The 19,545-nt window shown below is 44.0% G+C and overlaps 1 protein-coding gene across 1 annotated transcript in view; it reads right to left on the bottom strand.

The window, feature by feature from the left end:
* LOC115122865 (janus kinase and microtubule-interacting protein 1-like) overlaps positions 1-19,545 on the bottom strand; it is a 51,479-nt gene that overhangs the window by 9,972 nt on the left and 21,962 nt on the right. Inside the window, exons 2-7 of the mRNA XM_065018539.1 lie at positions 13,798-14,081; positions 13,117-13,449; positions 12,593-12,754; positions 3,009-3,218; positions 835-951; positions 345-491 (exon numbers count right to left, since the gene is read on the bottom strand). Of these exons, the coding sequence (XP_064874611.1) occupies positions 345-491; positions 835-951; positions 3,009-3,218; positions 12,593-12,754; positions 13,117-13,449; positions 13,798-13,935 (1,107 nt within the window). The 5' untranslated portion in view covers positions 13,936-14,081. The remainder of the gene's footprint in view (positions 1-344; positions 492-834; positions 952-3,008; positions 3,219-12,592; positions 12,755-13,116; positions 13,450-13,797; positions 14,082-19,545) is intronic.

Here is a 19,545-nt window from a genome sequence, read left to right as displayed (position 1 = left end):
GATACCGATCGACACAGATACTGAATGGCACAGATACCGATCGACAGAGATACTGAATGGCACAGATACCGATCGACAGAGATACTGAATGGCACAGATACCGATCGACAGAGATACTGAATGGCACTGCTTAACATCTCTTGTAGGGCTCTTGCCCTTTCCTTAGATGACCTCCATTTCACATGTTCCCTACAATGTGGTTCCTCTTAATCCAGTCATAAACATCAAAGCATAGCCCATAGTTTTGTTACACTTATCAACATCCTCCCTTAGTCATGAAGGAGATGAGACAAGGAAAGGAGAAAAGCAAAGTAGACAAAAAAGGTTATGTCTGGTTCCCTCACCATCTCTGCGTTCTCTCTGCTGAGGTTCTTGAGTTTCTCCTCCATGCGCTGCAGAGTCTGAAGGAGATCATTGTTCTTCTTCGACATCCTCTTATATTTATCTAAGAGTGGCTTCATCTGACTCTCTGACTCACGCACCCGCTTTAACTGACAGATGAAGGGAGAGATGGAAGGAGAGAGCGAGAGAGATGGAAGGAGAGAGCGAGAGAGATGGAAGGAGAGAGCGAGAGAGATGGAAGGAGAGAGCAAGAGAGATGGAAGGAGAGAGCGAGAGAGATGGAAGGAGAGAGCGAGAGAGATGGAAGGAGAGAGCGAGAGAGATGGAAGGAGAGAGCGAGAGAGATGGAAGGAGAGAGCGAGAGAGATGGAAGGAGAAAGAGAGAGTTATTTTCACCTGTATATTTCCACAACATCCCTTAAATGTTCCCATAATGTCCCTACAATGTTCTGTTATCCACCAAGTTATTTTCTGCAGGTGTGTGTTACTCACCAGTTCATTCCTCTCATCTGCCAGCAGGGTGTTTCTGTCCTCCAGCTTCCTGGTAACAGAGTGGAGCTCAGCTATCTTCAGCTGGGACCTCCTCGCATCCCGAATATCTTCCACATCCTGAGAGAGTGAGAGAGAGAGCGAGGGGGGGTAGAGAGAGCGAGGGGAGGGTAAGAGAGAGTGAGGGGGAGGAGATATATATATATAGAGAGAGTGAGAGAGAGAACGGGGGTAGAGAGAGCGAGAGAGAGAGGGGAGGAGATATATATATATATAGAGAGAGAGCGAGAGAGAGAGAACGAGGGGGTAGAGAGAGCGAGAGAGAGAGGGGATATATATATATATATATAGAGAGAGAGAGAGCGAGAGAGAGAGAACGAGGGGGTAGAGAGAGCGAGGGGGTAGAGAGAGGATATATATATATATATATATATATAGAGAGAGCGAGAGAGAACGAGGGGGTAGAGAGAGCGAGAGAGAGAGAGGGGAGATATATAGAGAGAGAGAGCGAGAGAGAACGAGGGGGGTAGAGAGAGCGAGAGAGAGAGAGGGGAGATATATATATAGAGAGAGAGAGAGAGAGAGCGAGAGAGAACGAGGCGGGGGGTAGAGAGAGCGAGGGTAGGTAGAGAGAGCGAGAGAGAGAGGGGGGAGATATATATATATATATATATAGAGCGAGAAGAGAGAGAGCAAGAGAGAGCAAGAGGATATATATATATATATATATATATATATATATATATATATATAGAGAGAGAGAGAGAGAGAGAGAGAGCGAGAGGGATATATATATATATATATATATATAGAGCGAGAGAGAGCAAGAGAGAGCGAGAGGGATATATATATATATATATATATATAGAGCGAGAGAGCAAGAGAGAGCGAGGGTAGGTAGAGAGAGCGAGGGTAGGTAGAGAGAGAGGGGGGAGATATATATATATATATATATATAGAGCGAGAGAGAGAGTGCAAGAGAGAGCGAGAGGGATATATATATAGAGAGAGAGAGGAAGAGAGAGCGAGAGGGATATATATATAGAGAGAGAGGAAGAGAGAGAGAGAGGGATATATATATATATATATATATATATATATATATATATATATATATATATATATATATATGAGTGGGGGAGCGAGAGAGAGAGAAATGGAGGAGATAATCAGGCATAAAGACAGTGTGTGAATAAGTTGACCACCAGGTGTTTTGGAAAATGCCACGCCAGTCAAATGTGTGTGTGTACAAGTGTACCTTTAAAAATAATGTTTTATTTAACCTTTATCTAACCAGGTAAAACCCATTGAGGTTAAAAAAACTATTTTGCGAGGGAGACCTGGCAAAGAAGGCTAAACAGGGAAATTGTCACGCCCTGGTCGAAGTATTTTGTGTTTATCTTCATGTATTGGGTCAGGCCAGGGTGTGGCATGGGTTTTTGTATGTGGTGTGTATATATTGGGATTGTAGCTAGTGGGGTGATCTAGCAAAGTCTATGGCTGTCTGGAGTGGTTCTCAATCAGAGGCAGGTGTTTATCGTTGTCTCTGATTGGGAACCATATTTAGGCAGCCATATTCTTTGAGTTTGTCGTGGGTGATTGTCCTTAGTGTCCTTGTTCCTGTCTATGTGTTAGGTTACACCAGTATAGGCTGTTTCGGTTTTCGTTACGTTTATTGTTTTTTGTAGTGTTTGTATTTAGATTCGTGTTACGTTTGTTTATTAAAACATGGATCGCAAAATCTACACGCTGCATTTTGGTCCGACTCTCCTTCACACCTAGAAAATCGTTACAGAAATAGCAGCGTGTCCATAAAACATTACAGAAAAATACAGAATACACACAAGACAAAGTGTCACAAGTTAAAGATACAATTGAAGATAAGAAACAACTTCAGTTGTCACAAACAGTGTTGTCAATCAGAGTCTTAGCAGGCAAAGACACCAACTCCCCTCACTTTAATATCTTCTGAAACATGTAATCAAGATGAAGGGGCATTATGGGAGAAAAAAAAATTCCTCATCTCAGTTCTAGCCTTAGGAACAGACAATAACATCAGCGACTGTGAACGAAGACTATATTGAGTGACTGATCTGTGTGTGTGTGTGTGTGTACGCGTGCTTGTGTTTGTGAGTAATTGCATGCGTGCGTGTGTATTTTCATGGGGCTGCCCTCACCTGGTTGTTGAGGTAGTCAGAGGTGTCCCCCAGGGCAGGGACCACCTCTCTCTTGGGGCTGCTGTGATGCCTCTCTGCCTCCCTGACATGACCCAGCTGCTCATCCAGAGCCTCCTTCTGCAGCTGGAGCTTCTGGGCATAACCAGCCTGCACCCCCAGCTCCCTCTCCAACGCTGACACCACACGGTCCTTCCCCTTCAGCTCATCCATCTAGTGAGAGGACAGATGGGAGAGAGACAAATAGTGAGGAGAGATGGGAGGATGGAGAGAAGAAGGAGAGAGACAAATAGTGAGGAGAGATGGGAGGATGGAGAGAAGAGAGACAAATAGTGAGGAGAGATGGGAGGATGAAGAGAAGAAGGAGAGAGACAAATATAGTGAGGAGAGATGGGAGGATGGAGAGAAGAAGGAGAGAGACAAATAGTGAGGAGAGATTGGAGGATGAAGAGAAGAGAGAGACAAATAGTGAGGAGAGATGGGAGGATGGAGAGAAGAAGGAGAGAGACAAATATAGTGAGGAGAGATGGGAGGATGGAGAAGAGAGAGAGAGACAAATATAGTGAGGAGAGATGGGAGGATGGAGAGAAGAGAGAGAGAGAGAAATATAGTGAGGTGAGATGGGAGGATGGAGAAGAAGGAGAGAGACAAATATAGTGAGGAGAGATGGGAGGATGGAGAGAAGGAGAGAGAGAGACAAATATAGTGAGGAGAGATGGGAGGATGGAGGAGAGAGAGACAAATATAGTGAGGAGAGATGGGAGGATGAAGAGAAGAAGGAGAGAGACAAATATAGTGAGGAGAGATGGGAGGATGGAGAGAAGAAGGAGAGAGACAAATATAGTGAGGAGAGATGGGAGGATGGAGAGAAGAGAGAGAGAGACAAATATAGTGAGGTGAGATGGGAGGATGGAGAAGAGAGAGAGAGAAATATAGTGAGGAGAGATGGGAGGATGGAGAGAAGGAGAGAGAGACAAATATAGTGAGGAGAGATGGGAGGATGGAGAAGAGAGAGAGAGACAAATATAGTGAGGAGAGATGGGAGGATGGGAGAGAAGGAGAGAGACAAATATAGTGAGGAGAGATGGGAGGATGGAGAGAAGAAGGAGAGAGACAAATATAGTGAGGGAGAGATGGGAGGATGGAGAGAAGGAGAGACAAATGAGATGGGAGGATGGAGAGAAGAAGGAGAGAGACAAATATAGTGAGGAGAGATGGGAGGATGGAGAGAAGGAGAGAGAGAGACAAATATAGTGAGGAGAGATGGGAGGATGGAGAAGAGAGAGAGAGACAAATATAGTGAGGAGAGATGGGAGGATGAAGAGAAGAAGGAGAGAGACAAATATAGTGAGGAGAGATGGGAGGATGGAGAGAAGAAGGAGAGAGACAAATATAGTGAGGAGAGATGGGAGGATGGAGAGAAGAGAGAGAGAGACAAATATAGTGAGGTGAGATGGGAGGATGGAGAAGAGAGAGAGAGACAAATATAGTGAGGAGAGATGGGAGGATGGAGAAGAGAGAGAGAGACAAATATAGTGAGGAGAGATGGGAGGATGGAGAGAAGGAGAGAGACAAATATAGTGAGGAGAGATGGGAGGATGGAGAGAAGGAGAGAGAGAGACAAATATAGTGAGGAGAGATGGGAGGATGGAGGAGAGAGAGATAGTGAGGAGAGATGGGAAATGAATAGTGAGGAGAGATGGGAGGATGAGGAGAGAAGAAGGAGAGAGACAAATATAGTGAGGAGAGATGGGAGGATGGAGAGAAGAAGGAGAGAGACAAGATGGGAGGATGGAGAGAAGGAGAGACAAATATAGTGAGGAGAGATGGGAGGATGGAGAGAAGAAGGAGAGAGACAAATATAGTGAGGAGAGATGGGAGGATGAAGAGAAGGAGAGACAAATATAGTGAGGAGAGATGGGAGGATGGAGAAGAGAGAGAGAGACAAATATAGTGAGGAGAGATGGGAGGATGGAGAGAAGAAGGAGAGAGACAAATATAGTGAGGAGAGATGGGAGGATGGAGAGAAGAAGGAGAGAGACAAATATAGTGAGGAGAGATGAGAGGATGAAGAGAAGAGAGAGAGAGACAAATAGTGAGGAGAGATGGGAGGATGAAGAGAAGAAGGAGAGAGACAAATATAGTGAGGAGAGATGGGAGGATGGAGAGAAGAAGGAGAGAGACAAATATAGTGAGGAGAGATGGGAGGATGGAGAGAAGGAGAGAGACAAATACAAATGGGAGGATGAAGAGAAGAGAGAGACAAATAGTGAGGAGAGATGGGAGGATGGAGAGAAGAAGGAGAGAGACAAAATAGTGAGGAGAGAGGGGAGGAGGAGAGAAGAAGGAGAGAGACAAATATAGTGAGGAGAGATGGGAGGATGGAGAAGAGAGAGAGAGACAAATATAGTGAGGAGAGATGGGAGGATGGAGAGAAGAAGAGAGAGAGACAAATATAGTGAGGAGAGATGGGAGGATGAGAGAAGAAGGAGAGAGACAAATATAGTGAGGAGAGATGATGGAGGATGGAGAGATGGGAGATGGAGAAGAGAGAGAGAGACAAATATAGTGAGAGATGGGAGGATGGGAGGATGAGGAGAGATGGGAGGATGGAGAGAAGAAGGAGAGAGACAAATATAGTGAGGAGAGATGGGAGGATGGAGAGAAGAAGAGAGAGACAAATATAGTGAGGAGAGATGGGAGGATGGAGAAGAGAGAGAGAGACAAAATAGTGAGGAGAGATGGGAGGATGAAGAGAAGAAGGAGAGAGACAAAATAGTGAGGAGAGATGGGAGGATGGAGAGAAGAGAGAGACAAATATAGTGAGGAGAGATGGGAGGATGAAGAGAAGAAGAGAGAGACAAATATAGTGAGGAGAGATGGGAGGATGGAGAGACAAATATAGTGAGGAGAGAAGATGGAGAGAGAAGAGAGAGACAAATATAGTGAGGAGAGATGGGAGGATGGAGAGAAGAAGGAGAGAGACAAATATAGTGAGGAGAGATGGGAGGATGGAGAGAAGAAGGAGAGAGACAAATATAGTGAGGATGAGGAGAGAGAGGAGGAGACAAATATAGTGAGGAGAGATGGGAGGATGGAGAGAAGAGAGAGACAAATATAGTGAGGAGAGATGGGAGGATGAGAGAAGAAGAGAGAGAGACAAATATAGTGAGGAGAGATGGGAGGATGGAGAGAAGAAGGAGAGAGACAAATAGTGAGGAGAGATGGGAGGATGGAGAGAAGAAGAGAGAGACAAATATAGTGAGAGATGGGAGGATGGAGAAGAGAGAGAGGAGTGAGGAGATGGGAGGATGGAGAAGAGAGAGAGAGACAAATATAGTGAGGAGAGATGGGAGGATGGAGAGAAGAAGGAGAGAGACAAATATAGTGAGGAGAGATGGGAGGATGGAGAGAAGGAGAGAGAGAGACAAATATAGTGAGGAGAGATGGGAGGATGGAGAAGAGAGAGAGAGACAAATATAGTGAGGAGAGATGGGAGGATGAAGAGAAGAAGGAGAGAGACAAATATAGTGAGGAGAGATGGGAGGATGAGGAGAGAAGAAGGAGAGAGACAAATATAGTGAGGAGAGATGGGAGGATGGAGAGAGAGAGAGAGACAAATGAGGAGAGATAGTGAGGAGAGATGGGAGGATGGAGAGAAGAAGAGAGAGACAAATATAGTGAGAGAGATGGGAGGAATAGTGAGGAGAGAGAAGAAGGAGAGAGACAAATATAGTGAGGAGAGATGGGAGGATGGAGAGAGAGAGAGACAAATATAGTGAGGAGAGATGGGAGGATGGAGAAGAGAGAGAGAGATAGTGGAGAGATGGAGGATGGAGAAGAGAGAGAGAGACAAATATAGTGAGGAGAGATGGGAGGATGGAGAGAAGAAGGAGAGAGACAAATATAGTGAGGAGAGATGGGAGGATGGAGAGAAGAGAGAGAGAGACAAATATAGTGAGGAGAGATGGGAGGATGGAGAAGAGAGAGAGAGACAAATATAGTGGGAGAGATGGGAGGATGAAGAGAAGAAGGAGAGAGACAAATATAGTGAGGAGAGATGGGAGGATGGAGAGAAGAAGGAGAGAGACAAATATAGTGAGGAGAGATGGGAGGATGGAGAAGAGAGAGAGAGACAAATATAGTGAGGAGAGATGGGAGGATGGAGAAGAGAGAGAGAGACAAATATAGTGAGGAGAGATGGGAGGATGGAGAAGAGAGAGAGAGACAGATATAGTGAGTAGAGATGGGAGGATGGAGAGAAGAAGGAGAGAGACAAATATAGTGAGTAGAGATGGGAGGATGGAGAGAAGAAGGAGAGAGACAAATATAGTGAGGAGAGATGGGAGGATGAAGAGAAGAAGGAGAGACAAATATAGTGAGGAGAGATGAGAGGATGAAGAGAAGAAGGAGAGAGACAATTATAGTGAGGAGAGATGGGAGGATGGAGAGAAGAAGGAGAGACAAATATAGTGAGGAGAGATGGGAGGATGGAGAGAAAAGAGAGAGAGAGAGACAAATATAGTGAGGAGAGATGGGAGGATGGAGAGAAGAAGGAGAGAGACAAATATAGTGAGGAGAGATGGGAGGATGGAGAGAAGAAGGAGAGAGACAAATATAGTGAGGAGAGATGGGAGGATGGAGAGAAGAAGGAGAGAGACAAATATAGTGAGGAGAGATGGGAGGATGGAGAGAAGAAGGAGAGAGACAAATATAGTGAGGAGAGATGGGAGGATGGAGAGAAGAAGGAGAGAGACAAATATAGTGAGGAGAGATGGGAGGATGAAGAGGGAGAGATAGTGAGGAGAGATGGGAGATGGAGAAGAGAGAGAGAGACAAATATAGTGAGGAGAGATGGGAGGATGGAGAGAAGAAGGAGAGAGACAAATATAGTGAGGAGAGATGGGAGGATGGAGAGAAGAAGGAGAGAGACAAATATAGTGAGAGAGATGAGAGGATGAAGAGAAGAGGAGAGAGAGTGAGGAGAGATGGGAGGATGAAGAGAAGAAGAGAGAGACAAATATAGTGAGGAGAGATGGGAGGATGGAGAGAAGAAGGAGAGAGACAAATATAGTGAGGAGAGATGGGAGGATGGAGAGAAGGAGAGAGACAAATAGTGAGGAGAGATGGGAGGATGAAGAGAAGAGAGAGACAAATAGTGAGGAGAGATGGGAGGATGAAGAGAAGAAGAGAGAGACAAATAGTGAGGAGAGATGGGAGGATGGAGAGAAGAAGGAGAGAGACAAATAGTGAGGAGAGATGGGAGGATGGAGAGAAGAAGGAGAGAGACAAATATAGTGAGGAGAGATGGGAGGATGGAGAAGAGAGAGAGAGACAAATATAGTGAGGAGAGATGGGAGGATGGAGAGAAGAGAGAGAGAGACAAATATAGTGAGGTGAGATGGGAGGATGGAGAAGAGAGAGAGAGACAAATATAGTGAGGAGAGATGGGAGGATGGAGAGAAGAAGGAGAGAGACAAATATAGTGAGGAGAGATGGGAGGATGGAGAGAAGGAGAGAGAGACAAATATAGTGAGGAGAGATGGGAGGATGGAGAAGAGAGAGAGAGACAAATATAGTGAGGAGAGATGGGAGGATGAAGAGAAGAAGGAGAGAGACAAATATAGTGAGGAGAGATGGGAGGATGGAGAGAAGAAGGAGAGAGACAAATATAGTGAGGAGAGATGGGAGGATGGAGAAGAGAGAGAGAGACAAATATAGTGAGGAGAGATGGGAGGATGGAGAAGAGAGAGAGAGACAAATATAGTGAGGAGAGATGGGAGGATGGAGAAGAGAGAGAGAGACAGATATAGTGAGTAGAGATGGGAGGATGGAGAGAAGAAGGAGAGAGACAAATATAGTGAGTAGAGATGGGAGGATGGAGAGAAGAAGGAGAGAGACAAATATAGTGAGGAGAGATGGGAGGATGAAGAGAAGAAGGAGAGACAAATATAGTGAGGAGAGATGAGAGGATGAAGAGAAGAAGGAGAGAGACAATTATAGTGAGGAGAGATGGGAGGATGGAGAGAAGAAGGAGAGACAAATATAGTGAGGAGAGATGGGAGGATGGAGAGAAAAGAGAGAGAGAGAGACAAATATAGTGAGGAGAGATGGGAGGATGGAGAGAAGGAGAGAGACAAATATAGTGAGGAGAGATGGGAGGATGGAGAGAAGAAGGAGAGAGACAAATATAGTGAGGAGAGATGGGAGGATGGAGAGAAGAAGGAGAGAGACAAATATAGTGAGGAGAGATGGGAGGATGGAGAGAAGAAGGAGAGAGACAAATATAGTGAGGAGAGATGGGAGGATGGAGAGAAGAAGGAGAGAGACAAATATAGTGAGAGATGGGAGGATGGGAGAGACAAATATATGAGAGATGGGAGGATGGAGAGAAGAAGGAGAGAGACAAATATAGTGAGGAGAGATGGGAGGATGGAGAGAAATAGGAGAGAGACAAATATATTAGGAGAGATGGGAGGATGGAGAGAAGAAGGAGAGAGACAAATATAGTAGGGAGAGATGGGAGGATGGAGAGAAGAAGGAGAGAGACAAATATAGTGAGGAGAGATGGGAGGATGAAGAGAAGAAGGAGAGACAAATATAGTGAGGAGAGATGGGAGGATGGAGAAGAGAGAGAGAGACAAATATAGTGAGGAGAGATGAGAGGATGAAGAGAAGAAGGAGAGAGACAAATATAGTGAGGAGAGATGGGAGGATGGAGAGAAGAAGGAGAGACAAATATAGTGAGGAGAGATGGGAGGATGGAGAGAAGAGAGAGAGAGACAAATATAGTGAGGAGAGATGGGAGGATGCAGAGAAGGAGAGAGACAAATATAGTGAGGAGAGATGGGAGGATGGAGAGAAGAAGGAGAGAGACAAATATAGTGAGGAGAGATGGGAGGATGGAGAGAAGAAGGAGAGAGACAAATATAGTGAGGAGAGATGGGAGGATGAGAGAAGAAGGAGAGAGACAAATATAGTGAGGAGAGATGGGAGGATGGAGAGAAGAAGGAGAGAGACAAATATAGTGAGGAGAGATGGGAGAATGGAGAGAAATAGGAGAGAGACAAATATATTAGGGAGAGATGGGAGGATGGAGAGAAGAAGGAGAGAGACAAATATAGTGAGTAGAGATGGGAGGATGAAGAGAAGAAGGAGAGACAAATATAGTGAGGAGAGATGGGAGGTTGGAGAAGAGAGAGAGAGACAAATATAGTGAGGAGAGATGAGAGGATGAAGAGAAGAAGGAGAGAGACAATTATAGTGAGGAGAGATGGGAGGATGGAGAGAAGAAGGAGAGACAAATATAGTGAGGAGAGATGGGAGGATGGAGAGAAAAGAGAGAGAGACAAATATAGTGAGGAGAGATGGGAGGATGGAGAGAAGAAGGAGAGAGACAAATATAGTGAGGAGAGATGGGAGGATGGAGAGAAGAAGGAGAGAGACAAATATAGTGAGGAGAGATGGGAGGATGGAGAGAAGAAGGAGAGAGACAAATATAGTGAGGAGAGATGGGAGGATGGAGAGAAGGAGAGAGACAAATATAGTGAGGAGAGATGGGAGGATGGAGAGAAGAAGGAGAGATACAAATATAGTGAGGAGAGATGGGAGGATGGAGAGAAGAAGGAGAGAGACAAATATAGTGAGGAGAGATGGGAGGATGGAGAGAAATAGGAGAGAGACAAATATATTAGGGAGAGATGGGAGGATGGAGAGAAGAAGGAGAGAGACAAATATAGTAGGGAGAGATGGGAGGATGGAGAGAAGAAGGAGAGAGACAAATATAGTGAGGAGAGATGGGAGGATGAAGAGAAGAAGGAGAGACAAATATAGTGAGGAGAGATGGGAGGTTGGAGAAGAGAGAGAGAGACAAATATAGTGAGGAGAGATGAGAGGATGAAGAGAAGAAGGAGAGAGACAAATATAGTGAGGAGAGATGGGAGGATGGAGAGAAGAAGGAGAGACAAATATAGTGAGGAGAGATGGGAGGATGCAGAGAAGGAGAGAGACAAATATAGTGAGGAGAGATGGGAGGATGGAGAGAAGAAGGAGAGAGACAAATATAGTGAGGAGAGATGGGAGGATGGAGAGAAGAAGGAGAGAGACAAATATAGTGAGGAGAGATGGGAGGATGGAGAGAAGAAGGAGAGAGACAAATATAGTGAGGAGAGATGGGAGGATGGAGAGAAGAAGGAGAGAGACAAATATAGTGAGGAGAGATGGGAGGATGGAGAGAAGAAGGAGAGAGACAAATATAGTGAGGAGAGATGGGAGAATGGAGAGAAATAGGAGAGAGACAAATATATTAGGGAGAGATGGGAGGATGGAGAGAAGAAGGAGAGAGACAAATATAGTAGGGAGAGATGGGAGGATGGAGAGAAGAAGGAGAGAGACAAATATAGTGAGGAGAGATGGGAGGATGAAGAGAAGAAGGAGAGAGACAAATATAGTGAGGAGAGATGGGAGGATGGAGAGAAGAAGGAGAGATGGGAGGATGGAGAGAAGAAGGAGAGAGACAAATATAGTGAGGAGAGATGGGAGGATGAAGAGAAGAAGGAGAGATGGGAGGATGGAGAAGAGAGAGAGAGAAATATAGTGAGGAGAGATGGGAGGATGAAGAGAAGAAGGAGAGAGACAAATATAGTGAGGAGAGATGGGAGGATGGAGAGAAGAAGGAGAGAGACAAATATAGTGAGGAGAGATGGGAGGATGGAGAGAAGAATGAGAGAGACAAATATAGTGAGGAGAGATGAGAGGATGGAGAGAAGAGAGAGAGAGACAAATAGTGAGGAGAGATGGGAGGATGGAGAGAAGAAGGAGAGAGACAAATATAGTGAGGAGAGATGGGAGGATGGAGAGAAGAAGGAGAGAGACAAATATAGTGAGGAGAGATGGGAGGATGGAGAGAAGAAGGAGAGAGACAAATATAGTAGGGAGAGATGGGAGGATGGAGAGAAGAAGGAGAGAGACAAATATAGTGAGGAGAGATGGGAGAAATTCATTCATGAATCTTAGTTCACACTCCCCCCGTTCTTCTCTCAGCCTGTCCTCATCCCACTCCCTTCTCTCATCTCTCTCTCTTCCTTTACCTCTTCCCATCCTCCTTTCGGTTTCCTTGTGAAATAATATAGCCGTGGCTGTAAGCTTTTACAGCTGCAGAGATCTCTTTATGGCCCTGTTCTTCCACTGTTCTTCTGTGCTGTAGTTAATCAGTCTCTCTGTTATCTGGGTCTCTGTTAAATACAACTGGAGATCAACATAGTGCAATTCAAGCTCTCCGTCAGATTACTACAATAAGTTAAAGATAAACTTCAGTAGAAGTGCATACGCGGAACAGAATGAGAGAATCTATTGTTAGAGAGTGGTTCCCATTTCAGTTAGCTGTGGTTAATGATTTATATGGTTTATGGTCCTAATTTGGTTTGAAGTTTGGTTCACTTTCAGGTCACTCACCAGACCAGACACTCCAGTCTCACACATGGACTTTGTGTGATGTGGGTTAGGATCGATCAGGAGTTAGGATTTGTGGCCGGGGTTACGGTTTGCAGACAGGCACGTGGTGTGTGATCACGTTACGGTCGACTCACCACCCGGCGGATGTCTCTCTCGCAGTCTCTCTTGATGCGATTGATCTCATCCTGGTGCTGCTGGTAGGCTGTTCGGAGGTCGGCTGCTTTGGCCTTGTCTGCCTGCAGCGTGTTAGACAGAGCCTCCTCAACCTGCTTCCGTGCTGTCTCCTGCTTCAGGACCTGGGGGGAACACACACACACACAGCTAGCATGTGTAGCGTTACACTTTCCATCTAGTATACACTTCAAGTATACGCCCCCTGAAGCAATTAAGATGATTAGGGACATAGTAATGTCACATGACTTTTAGAAACAAAGAAGATGCTCTGAACTACAACTTTCAAGACCAGACTAAACACAGGCTTGAAGCTTCTTATTCTGGAAACAAGGCCTGTGAGGGGAGTCTAGCTGGTAGTAGAAGGAATTAACAGTAGCATGACCCGCACCAGGCTAGGATTCTGATTGGCCATGGGAGAAAAAAGAAACCTGTGCAAATACCACAATGCGGGTTGGATTCAAATTGAGCCCCCAGGCCAGCCTACCTCCTGCTGTAGTCTGAGTCTCTCCCCATCGAAGGCCCTCCTGGCCTCCTCCCGGGCCTCCCCTAGCAGGGCACTCTTCAGCTTGTCCGCAGCACCGTCCCTCAGTGCGTGGACCAGCCCCTGCAGCCGGTGCACTTCCCCGTCGCGGATCTTAATGGTACGCGCCAGCTCCAACTCGTGTTGACGTGCCAACGCCTCGCGGGCGGCGGCCAGCTCGCGGAGCTTCTCCTCGTGCAGTTTGGCACGGAGGTCGGTGAGGACCACTGTGTGTTTGTGTTGTTCTAGTTCCCTGGCTTGCCTCTGCTCCTGGAGACGCTCTCTCAGCTTAGAGACCTACCCAGGGGAGGAGAGGGGAGGGAGGGGAGCGTGGGACAGAGGAGAGGAGAGGGAGGGGAGCGTGGGACAGAGGAGAGGAGAGGGGAGGGAGAGGAGGGTGGGACAGGAGGGTGGGACAGAGGAGAGGGGAGGGAGAGGAGGGTGGGATAGAGGATAGGGGAGGAGCGAGACAAACGGGAGGAAGAGGAGAGAAAGAGTGACGTTTGTAAGGGAATAGGAAAAAGAGAGATAATGATTCTTAATAGTATCATTAACAGTAGATCACAAAAGACCAACGGATAATGATATCATTATCAACATCATCAATTGCATCCTTATCATCATCATCAGAGGGGAGGGGCCTACCTTGCCCTTCTCCTGCTGCATTTCTATCTGGAGGTCCATCAGCTTGTTCCGAAACTCCTCATTGGCTGTCTGCGCAAAGTCACCCATGACCTCAGTCCTCTCCTTCCCGCGCGTCTTCTTGGGATGCGGGGCTGACATTGTGCTCCGTCCACCCAATTAGACGGTACGGCTCAGAGTGGATGAAAGTGGAGGAGAGTCAGGCGCTGCTCTTCCTCCCCACACAGCCTTCCCTATGTACCTTCATCATCCTCATCTACACCATTGGTTGGGGATCCCTGTCTGTCCTGCAGACAGGCAAAAAGAGAGCGGGAGAGCGAGCGAGAGAGAGAGCGAGCATCATAATTATTATCATCATCATCATTATTCACAGAAATTACTACATTTATTCCAAATTTGAACTTGTTAAACCCAGAAGAAAAAGAAAAAATACTCATGGGCGAAGGAGCAATGTATTTAAATGTGTATTTTCCTGCCATAGCCTGAGGGACACTGAATAATAACATCTGCATAGTAAACAGTAACTTACTTATTATTACTATTATTGTTATTACTATTATTATTGTTGTTTATCATTCCAAATAGTAGTGGTAGTAGTAGTGGTGGTAATGATGACAGTGTAGTGATTGTGGTGGTAGTAGTAGTAGTGGTAATGATGACAGTGTAGTGATTGTGGTGGTAGTAGTAGTGGTGGTAATGATGACAGTGTAGTGATTGTGGTGGTAGTAGTAGTAGTGGTAATGATGACAGTGTAGTGATTGTGGTGGTAGTAGTAGTAGTGGTAATGATGACAGTGTAGTGATTGTGGTGGTAGTAGTAGTGGTGGTAATGATGACAGTGTAGTGATTGTGGTGGTAGTAGTAGTAGTAGTGGTAATGATGACAGTGTAGTGATTGTGGTGGTAGTAGTAGTGGTGGTAATGATGACAGTGTAGTGATTGTGGTGGTAGTAGTAGTAGTGGTAATGATGACAGTGTAGTGATTGTGGTGGTAGTAGTAGTGGTGGTAATGATGACAGTGTAGTGATTGTGGTGGTAGTAGTAGTAGTGGTAATGATGACAGTGTAGTGATTGTGGTGGTAGTAGTAGTAGTGGTAATGATGACAGTGTAGTGATTGTGGTGGTAGTAGTAGTAGTGGTAATGATGACAGTGTAGTGGTTGTGGTGGTAGTAGTAGTAGTGGTAATGATGACAGTGTAGTGATTGTGGTGGTAGTAGTAGTAGTGGTAATGATGACAGTGAAGTGATTGTGGTGGACAGTGTAGTGATTGTGGTGGTAGTAGTAGTAGTGGTAATGATGACAGTGTAGTGATTGTGGTGGTAGTAGTAGTGGTAATGATGACAGTGTAGTGATTGTGGTGGTAGTAGTAGTGGTAATGATGACAGTGTAGTGATTGTGGTGGTGGTAGTAGTAGTAATGATGACAGTGTAGTGATTGTGGTGGTGGTAGTAGTAGTAATGATGACAGTGTAGTGATTGTGGTGGTGGTAGTAGTGGTAATGATGACAGTGTAGTGATTGTGGTGGTAGTAGTAGTAGTGGTAATGATGACAGTGTAGTGATTGTGGTGGTAGTAGTAGTAGTGGTAATGATGACAGTGTAGTGATTGTGGTGGTAGTAGTAGTAGTGGTAATGATGACAGTGTAGTGATTGTGGTGGTAGTAGTAGTGGTAATGATGACAGTGTAGTGATTGTGGTGGTAGTAGTGGTAATGATGACAGTGTAGTGATTGTGGTGGTGGTAGTAGTAGTAATGATGACAGTGTAGTGATTGTGGTGGTGGTAGTAGTAGTAGTGGTAATGATGACAGTGTAGTGATTGTGGTGGTGGTAGTAGTAGTAGTGGTAATGATGACAGTGTAGTGATTGTGGTGTAGTGATTGTGGTGGTAGTAGTAGTAGTAGTGGTAATGATGACAGTGTAGTGATTGTGGTGGTAGTAGTAGTAGTGGTAATGATGACAGTGTAGTGATTGTGGTGGTAGTAGTAGTGGTAATGATGACAGTGTAGTGATTGTGGTGGTAGTAGTAGTGGTAATGATGACAGTGTAGTGATTGTGGTGGTAGTAGTAGTGGTGGTAATGATGACAGTGTAGTGATTGTGGTGTAGTAGTAGTAGTAGTGGTAATGATGACAGTGTGTAGTGATTGTGGTGGTAGTAGTAGTGGTGGTAATGATGATGACAGTGTAGTGATTGTGGTGGTAGTAGTAGTAGTGGTAATGATGACAGTGTAGTGATTGTGGTGGTAGTAGTAGTAGTGGTAATGATGACAGTGTAGTGAGTGGTGGTAATGTAATGATGACAGTGTAGTGATTGTGGTGGTAGTAGTAGTAGTGGTAATGATGACAGTGTAGTGATTGTGGTGGTAGTAGTAGTAGTGGTAATGATGACAGTGTAGTGATTGTGGTGGTAGTAGTAGTAGTGGTAATGATGACAGTGTAGTGGTTGTGGTGGTAGTAGTAGTAGTGGTAATGATGACAGTGTAGTGATTGTGGTGGTAGTAGTAGTAGTGGTAATGATGACAGTGAAGTGATTGTGGTGGTAGTAGTAGTAGTGGTAATGATGACAGTGTAGTGATTGTGGTGGTAGTAGTAGTGGTAATGATGACAGTGTAGTGATTGTGGTGGTAGTAGTAGTGGTAATGATGACAGTGTAGTGATTGTGGTGGTGGTAGTAGTAGTAATGATGACAGTGTAGTGATTGTGGTGATTGTGGTAGTGGTAGTAGTAGTAAGTGGTAATGATGACAGTGTAGTGATTGTGGTGGTGGTAGTAGTGGTAATGATGACAGTGTAGTGATTGTGGTGGTAGTAGTAGTAGTGGTAATGATGACAGTGTAGTGATTGTGGTGGTAGTAGTAGTAGTGGTAATGATGACAGTGTAGTGATTGTGGTGGTAGTAGTAGTGGTAATGATGACAGTGTAGTGATTGTGGTGGTAGTAGTGGTAATGATGACAGTGTAGTGATTGTGGTGGTGGTAGTAGTAGTAATGATGACAGTGTAGTGATTGTGGTGGTGGTAGTAGTAGTAGTGGTAATGATGACAGTGTAGTGATTGTGGTGGTGGTAGTAGTAGTAGTGGTAATGATGACAGTGTAGTGATTGTGGTGGTAGTAGTAGTAGTAGTGGTAATGATGACAGTGTAGTGATTGTGGTGGTAGTAGTAGTAGTGGTAATGATGACAGTGTAGTGATTGTGGTGGTAGTAGTAGTGGTAATGATGACAGTGTAGTGATTGTGGTGGTAGTAGTAGTGGTAATGATGACAGTTTAGTGATTGTGGTGGTAGTAGTAGTGGTAATGATGACAATCTACTATTGACTGTTATCATTTTATTGTTATTATTTTTGTATTTAATTTTGTATTATATACTGCAATTTTATATTATTATTCGGTATTGTTTATCATTTTATTGCAATGTATATTATATACATTGTTGCTTTAGCAATATTGATAATGTTTTTCACACCAATAAAGCAGCTTGAATTTGAATTTGAGAGAGAGAGAGGACCAACAGGTTAGTAACAGCACTGAGTATGTTTACATGCACACTAATAATTCAATATTAAATTGATTGTGGCAGTAGGCTGAGTACAGCAATAGTCATGTCAACACTTTATTCTTAAATCGGCGTGAGGTCAAAATTGAAGTAAGCAGACACCAATTAAAACACCTGGTTTTCTAAACAATATTTGATCATTGTTAGGACATGTTAAACAGGCTGAATCAGAGTTCCAGCTGTGTATTTGATCTGCACATGTGGCAGCACCAGTAGTACAATCTTCCCTCTTCAGCACGAGTGAAGTAAGTTCTGAAAAACTGAAAGTCGACATTTTAGAAATTGTTTTCGCATACAAACTTCACGTCTGAACACAGAATCAAATAGGTTTCTCCAAAATAACATGGTCGCTGTGGTAGTGTTTATTCTGATTGGTGATTTAAATCCCATCAGGAAGCCCGATTTCAGATGTGTCCCTGGAAACAGGATTATTAGGAAAATGATTCTTCTTGCAAAGCATGTAAACGTTTTTAACTATTATATTAATCTGACAATCCACAGTCATCATATTATTGTGTGCATTTAACCATACTCATTGTTACATTTCATTACTACACCAAGTGAATGCCTCAGGTATGAGAGCCAACAAGCATTGTGTGAAAATAAGATCATAGCCTAGCACAGTGGAGCCTGAGGAAAATATATAAAATATTTTGAGAAGTAGAAACACACAGACACGTTTGTTTGTTGTTTCTCTGTAATAGTACTATAGCCACCTAGCAATTTTATTGTCACGCCCTGACCTGAGATATCGGTTTCCTTTATAATTTGGTTAGGTCAGGGTGCGACTCGGGTGGTTACGCTAGTTTTTGCATTGTCTAGGGGTTTTGTATTGTCTAGGGTTTTTGTATGTATTGGGTTTTGTAGGTCTAGGTATTTGTATGTTTATGGTGGCCTGATATGGTTCCCAATCAGAGGCAGCTGTTTATCATTGTCTCTGATTGGGGATCATTTAAGTAGCCATTTCCCTTTGGTGTTTGTGGGTTCTTGTCTATGTGTAGTTGCCTGTCAGCACTCATTTGTATAGCTTTGTACATGTCATTTAGTTAATTTGGTTAGTTTGTTCAGTGTTCATTCTTAATATAATAAAAAATGTACACATACCACGCTGTGCCTTGGTCCCATTCATATAACGAACGTGATATTTATAAAGTTGTCTTTAGCTAGCCCAGATAGGTTCCCAATGTCCCAACCTCATAATTAGCTACCAAGAAGCAATTTCTAATCAAGTTAGAGTAGCTAGCTTGTTCTAACTATCTTAGCAGGCATTCCTGCTGGCAAGGTTGGTAGACTTTAGAAAAGCAAGCAATTAGTAAATGGACTGAATTAGACACACATTCCTGTCAATATTTAACCCAGATTATAGCATATTTAGTTTCTTAAAAAAATAACCACCAGTCAGGAGGATACAGACAGCACAAGATACATGCTTAGATATGCAGAAAAAAAAATATATATATATTTTTACATAGAATAAAGCATAATGATATATTGATAGATAGATAGATTGCAGGAAAAAGCTGTTTCAGGTGTTTGAAAAATGTGAAATTCTCCAACTTCAGGAAAGGGGTCCTAGCGTTGCATTGGACCATCCCCCAGCCATCCTCACGTACATTGTTCCCCCAGCCATCCTCACGTACATTGTCCCCCCCCCCCCCACCCCCCCCACACACACACACAAAACACAAACACACCTCCACTTCAAATCAAATCAAATGTTATTGGTCACATACACATGGTTAGCAGATGTTATTGTGAGTGTAGCGAAATGCTTGCGCTTCTAGATCTAACATTGTAGCAGTATCTAACAGGTAATATCTAACAATTCCACAACAAAACCTAATACGCACAATCTAGTAAAGGAATGGGATAGGAATATATAAGTATAAAATATATGGATGAGTATTGACAGAGCGGCTAAGATGCAATAGATAGTATAGAATAGATAGTGTAGTATACAGTATACACTACATACTCTATGAGATAAGTAATGCGAGATATGTAAACATTCTTAAAGTGGCATTATTAAAGTGACTAGTCTTCCATTTATTAAAGTAGTTAATGATGTCAAGTCTGTCGGTAGGCAGCTGCCTCTCTGTGCTAGTGATGGCTGTTTAACAAACACACACACTTTCAAACACCCACAGAGAGCACGCTGGAAAATTGCGGCCAATCATCATAATCCAATTCCTCTCCCTGGGA

The sequence above is a fragment of the Oncorhynchus nerka genome, linkage group LG5 (assembly GCF_034236695.1).
Source record: "Oncorhynchus nerka isolate Pitt River linkage group LG5, Oner_Uvic_2.0, whole genome shotgun sequence".
In the NCBI taxonomy this organism is placed as follows: domain Eukaryota; kingdom Metazoa; phylum Chordata; class Actinopteri; order Salmoniformes; family Salmonidae; genus Oncorhynchus; species Oncorhynchus nerka.
Note: the sequence above shows the minus strand (reverse complement) of the source record. Positions and strands in the feature narration are given on the sequence as shown.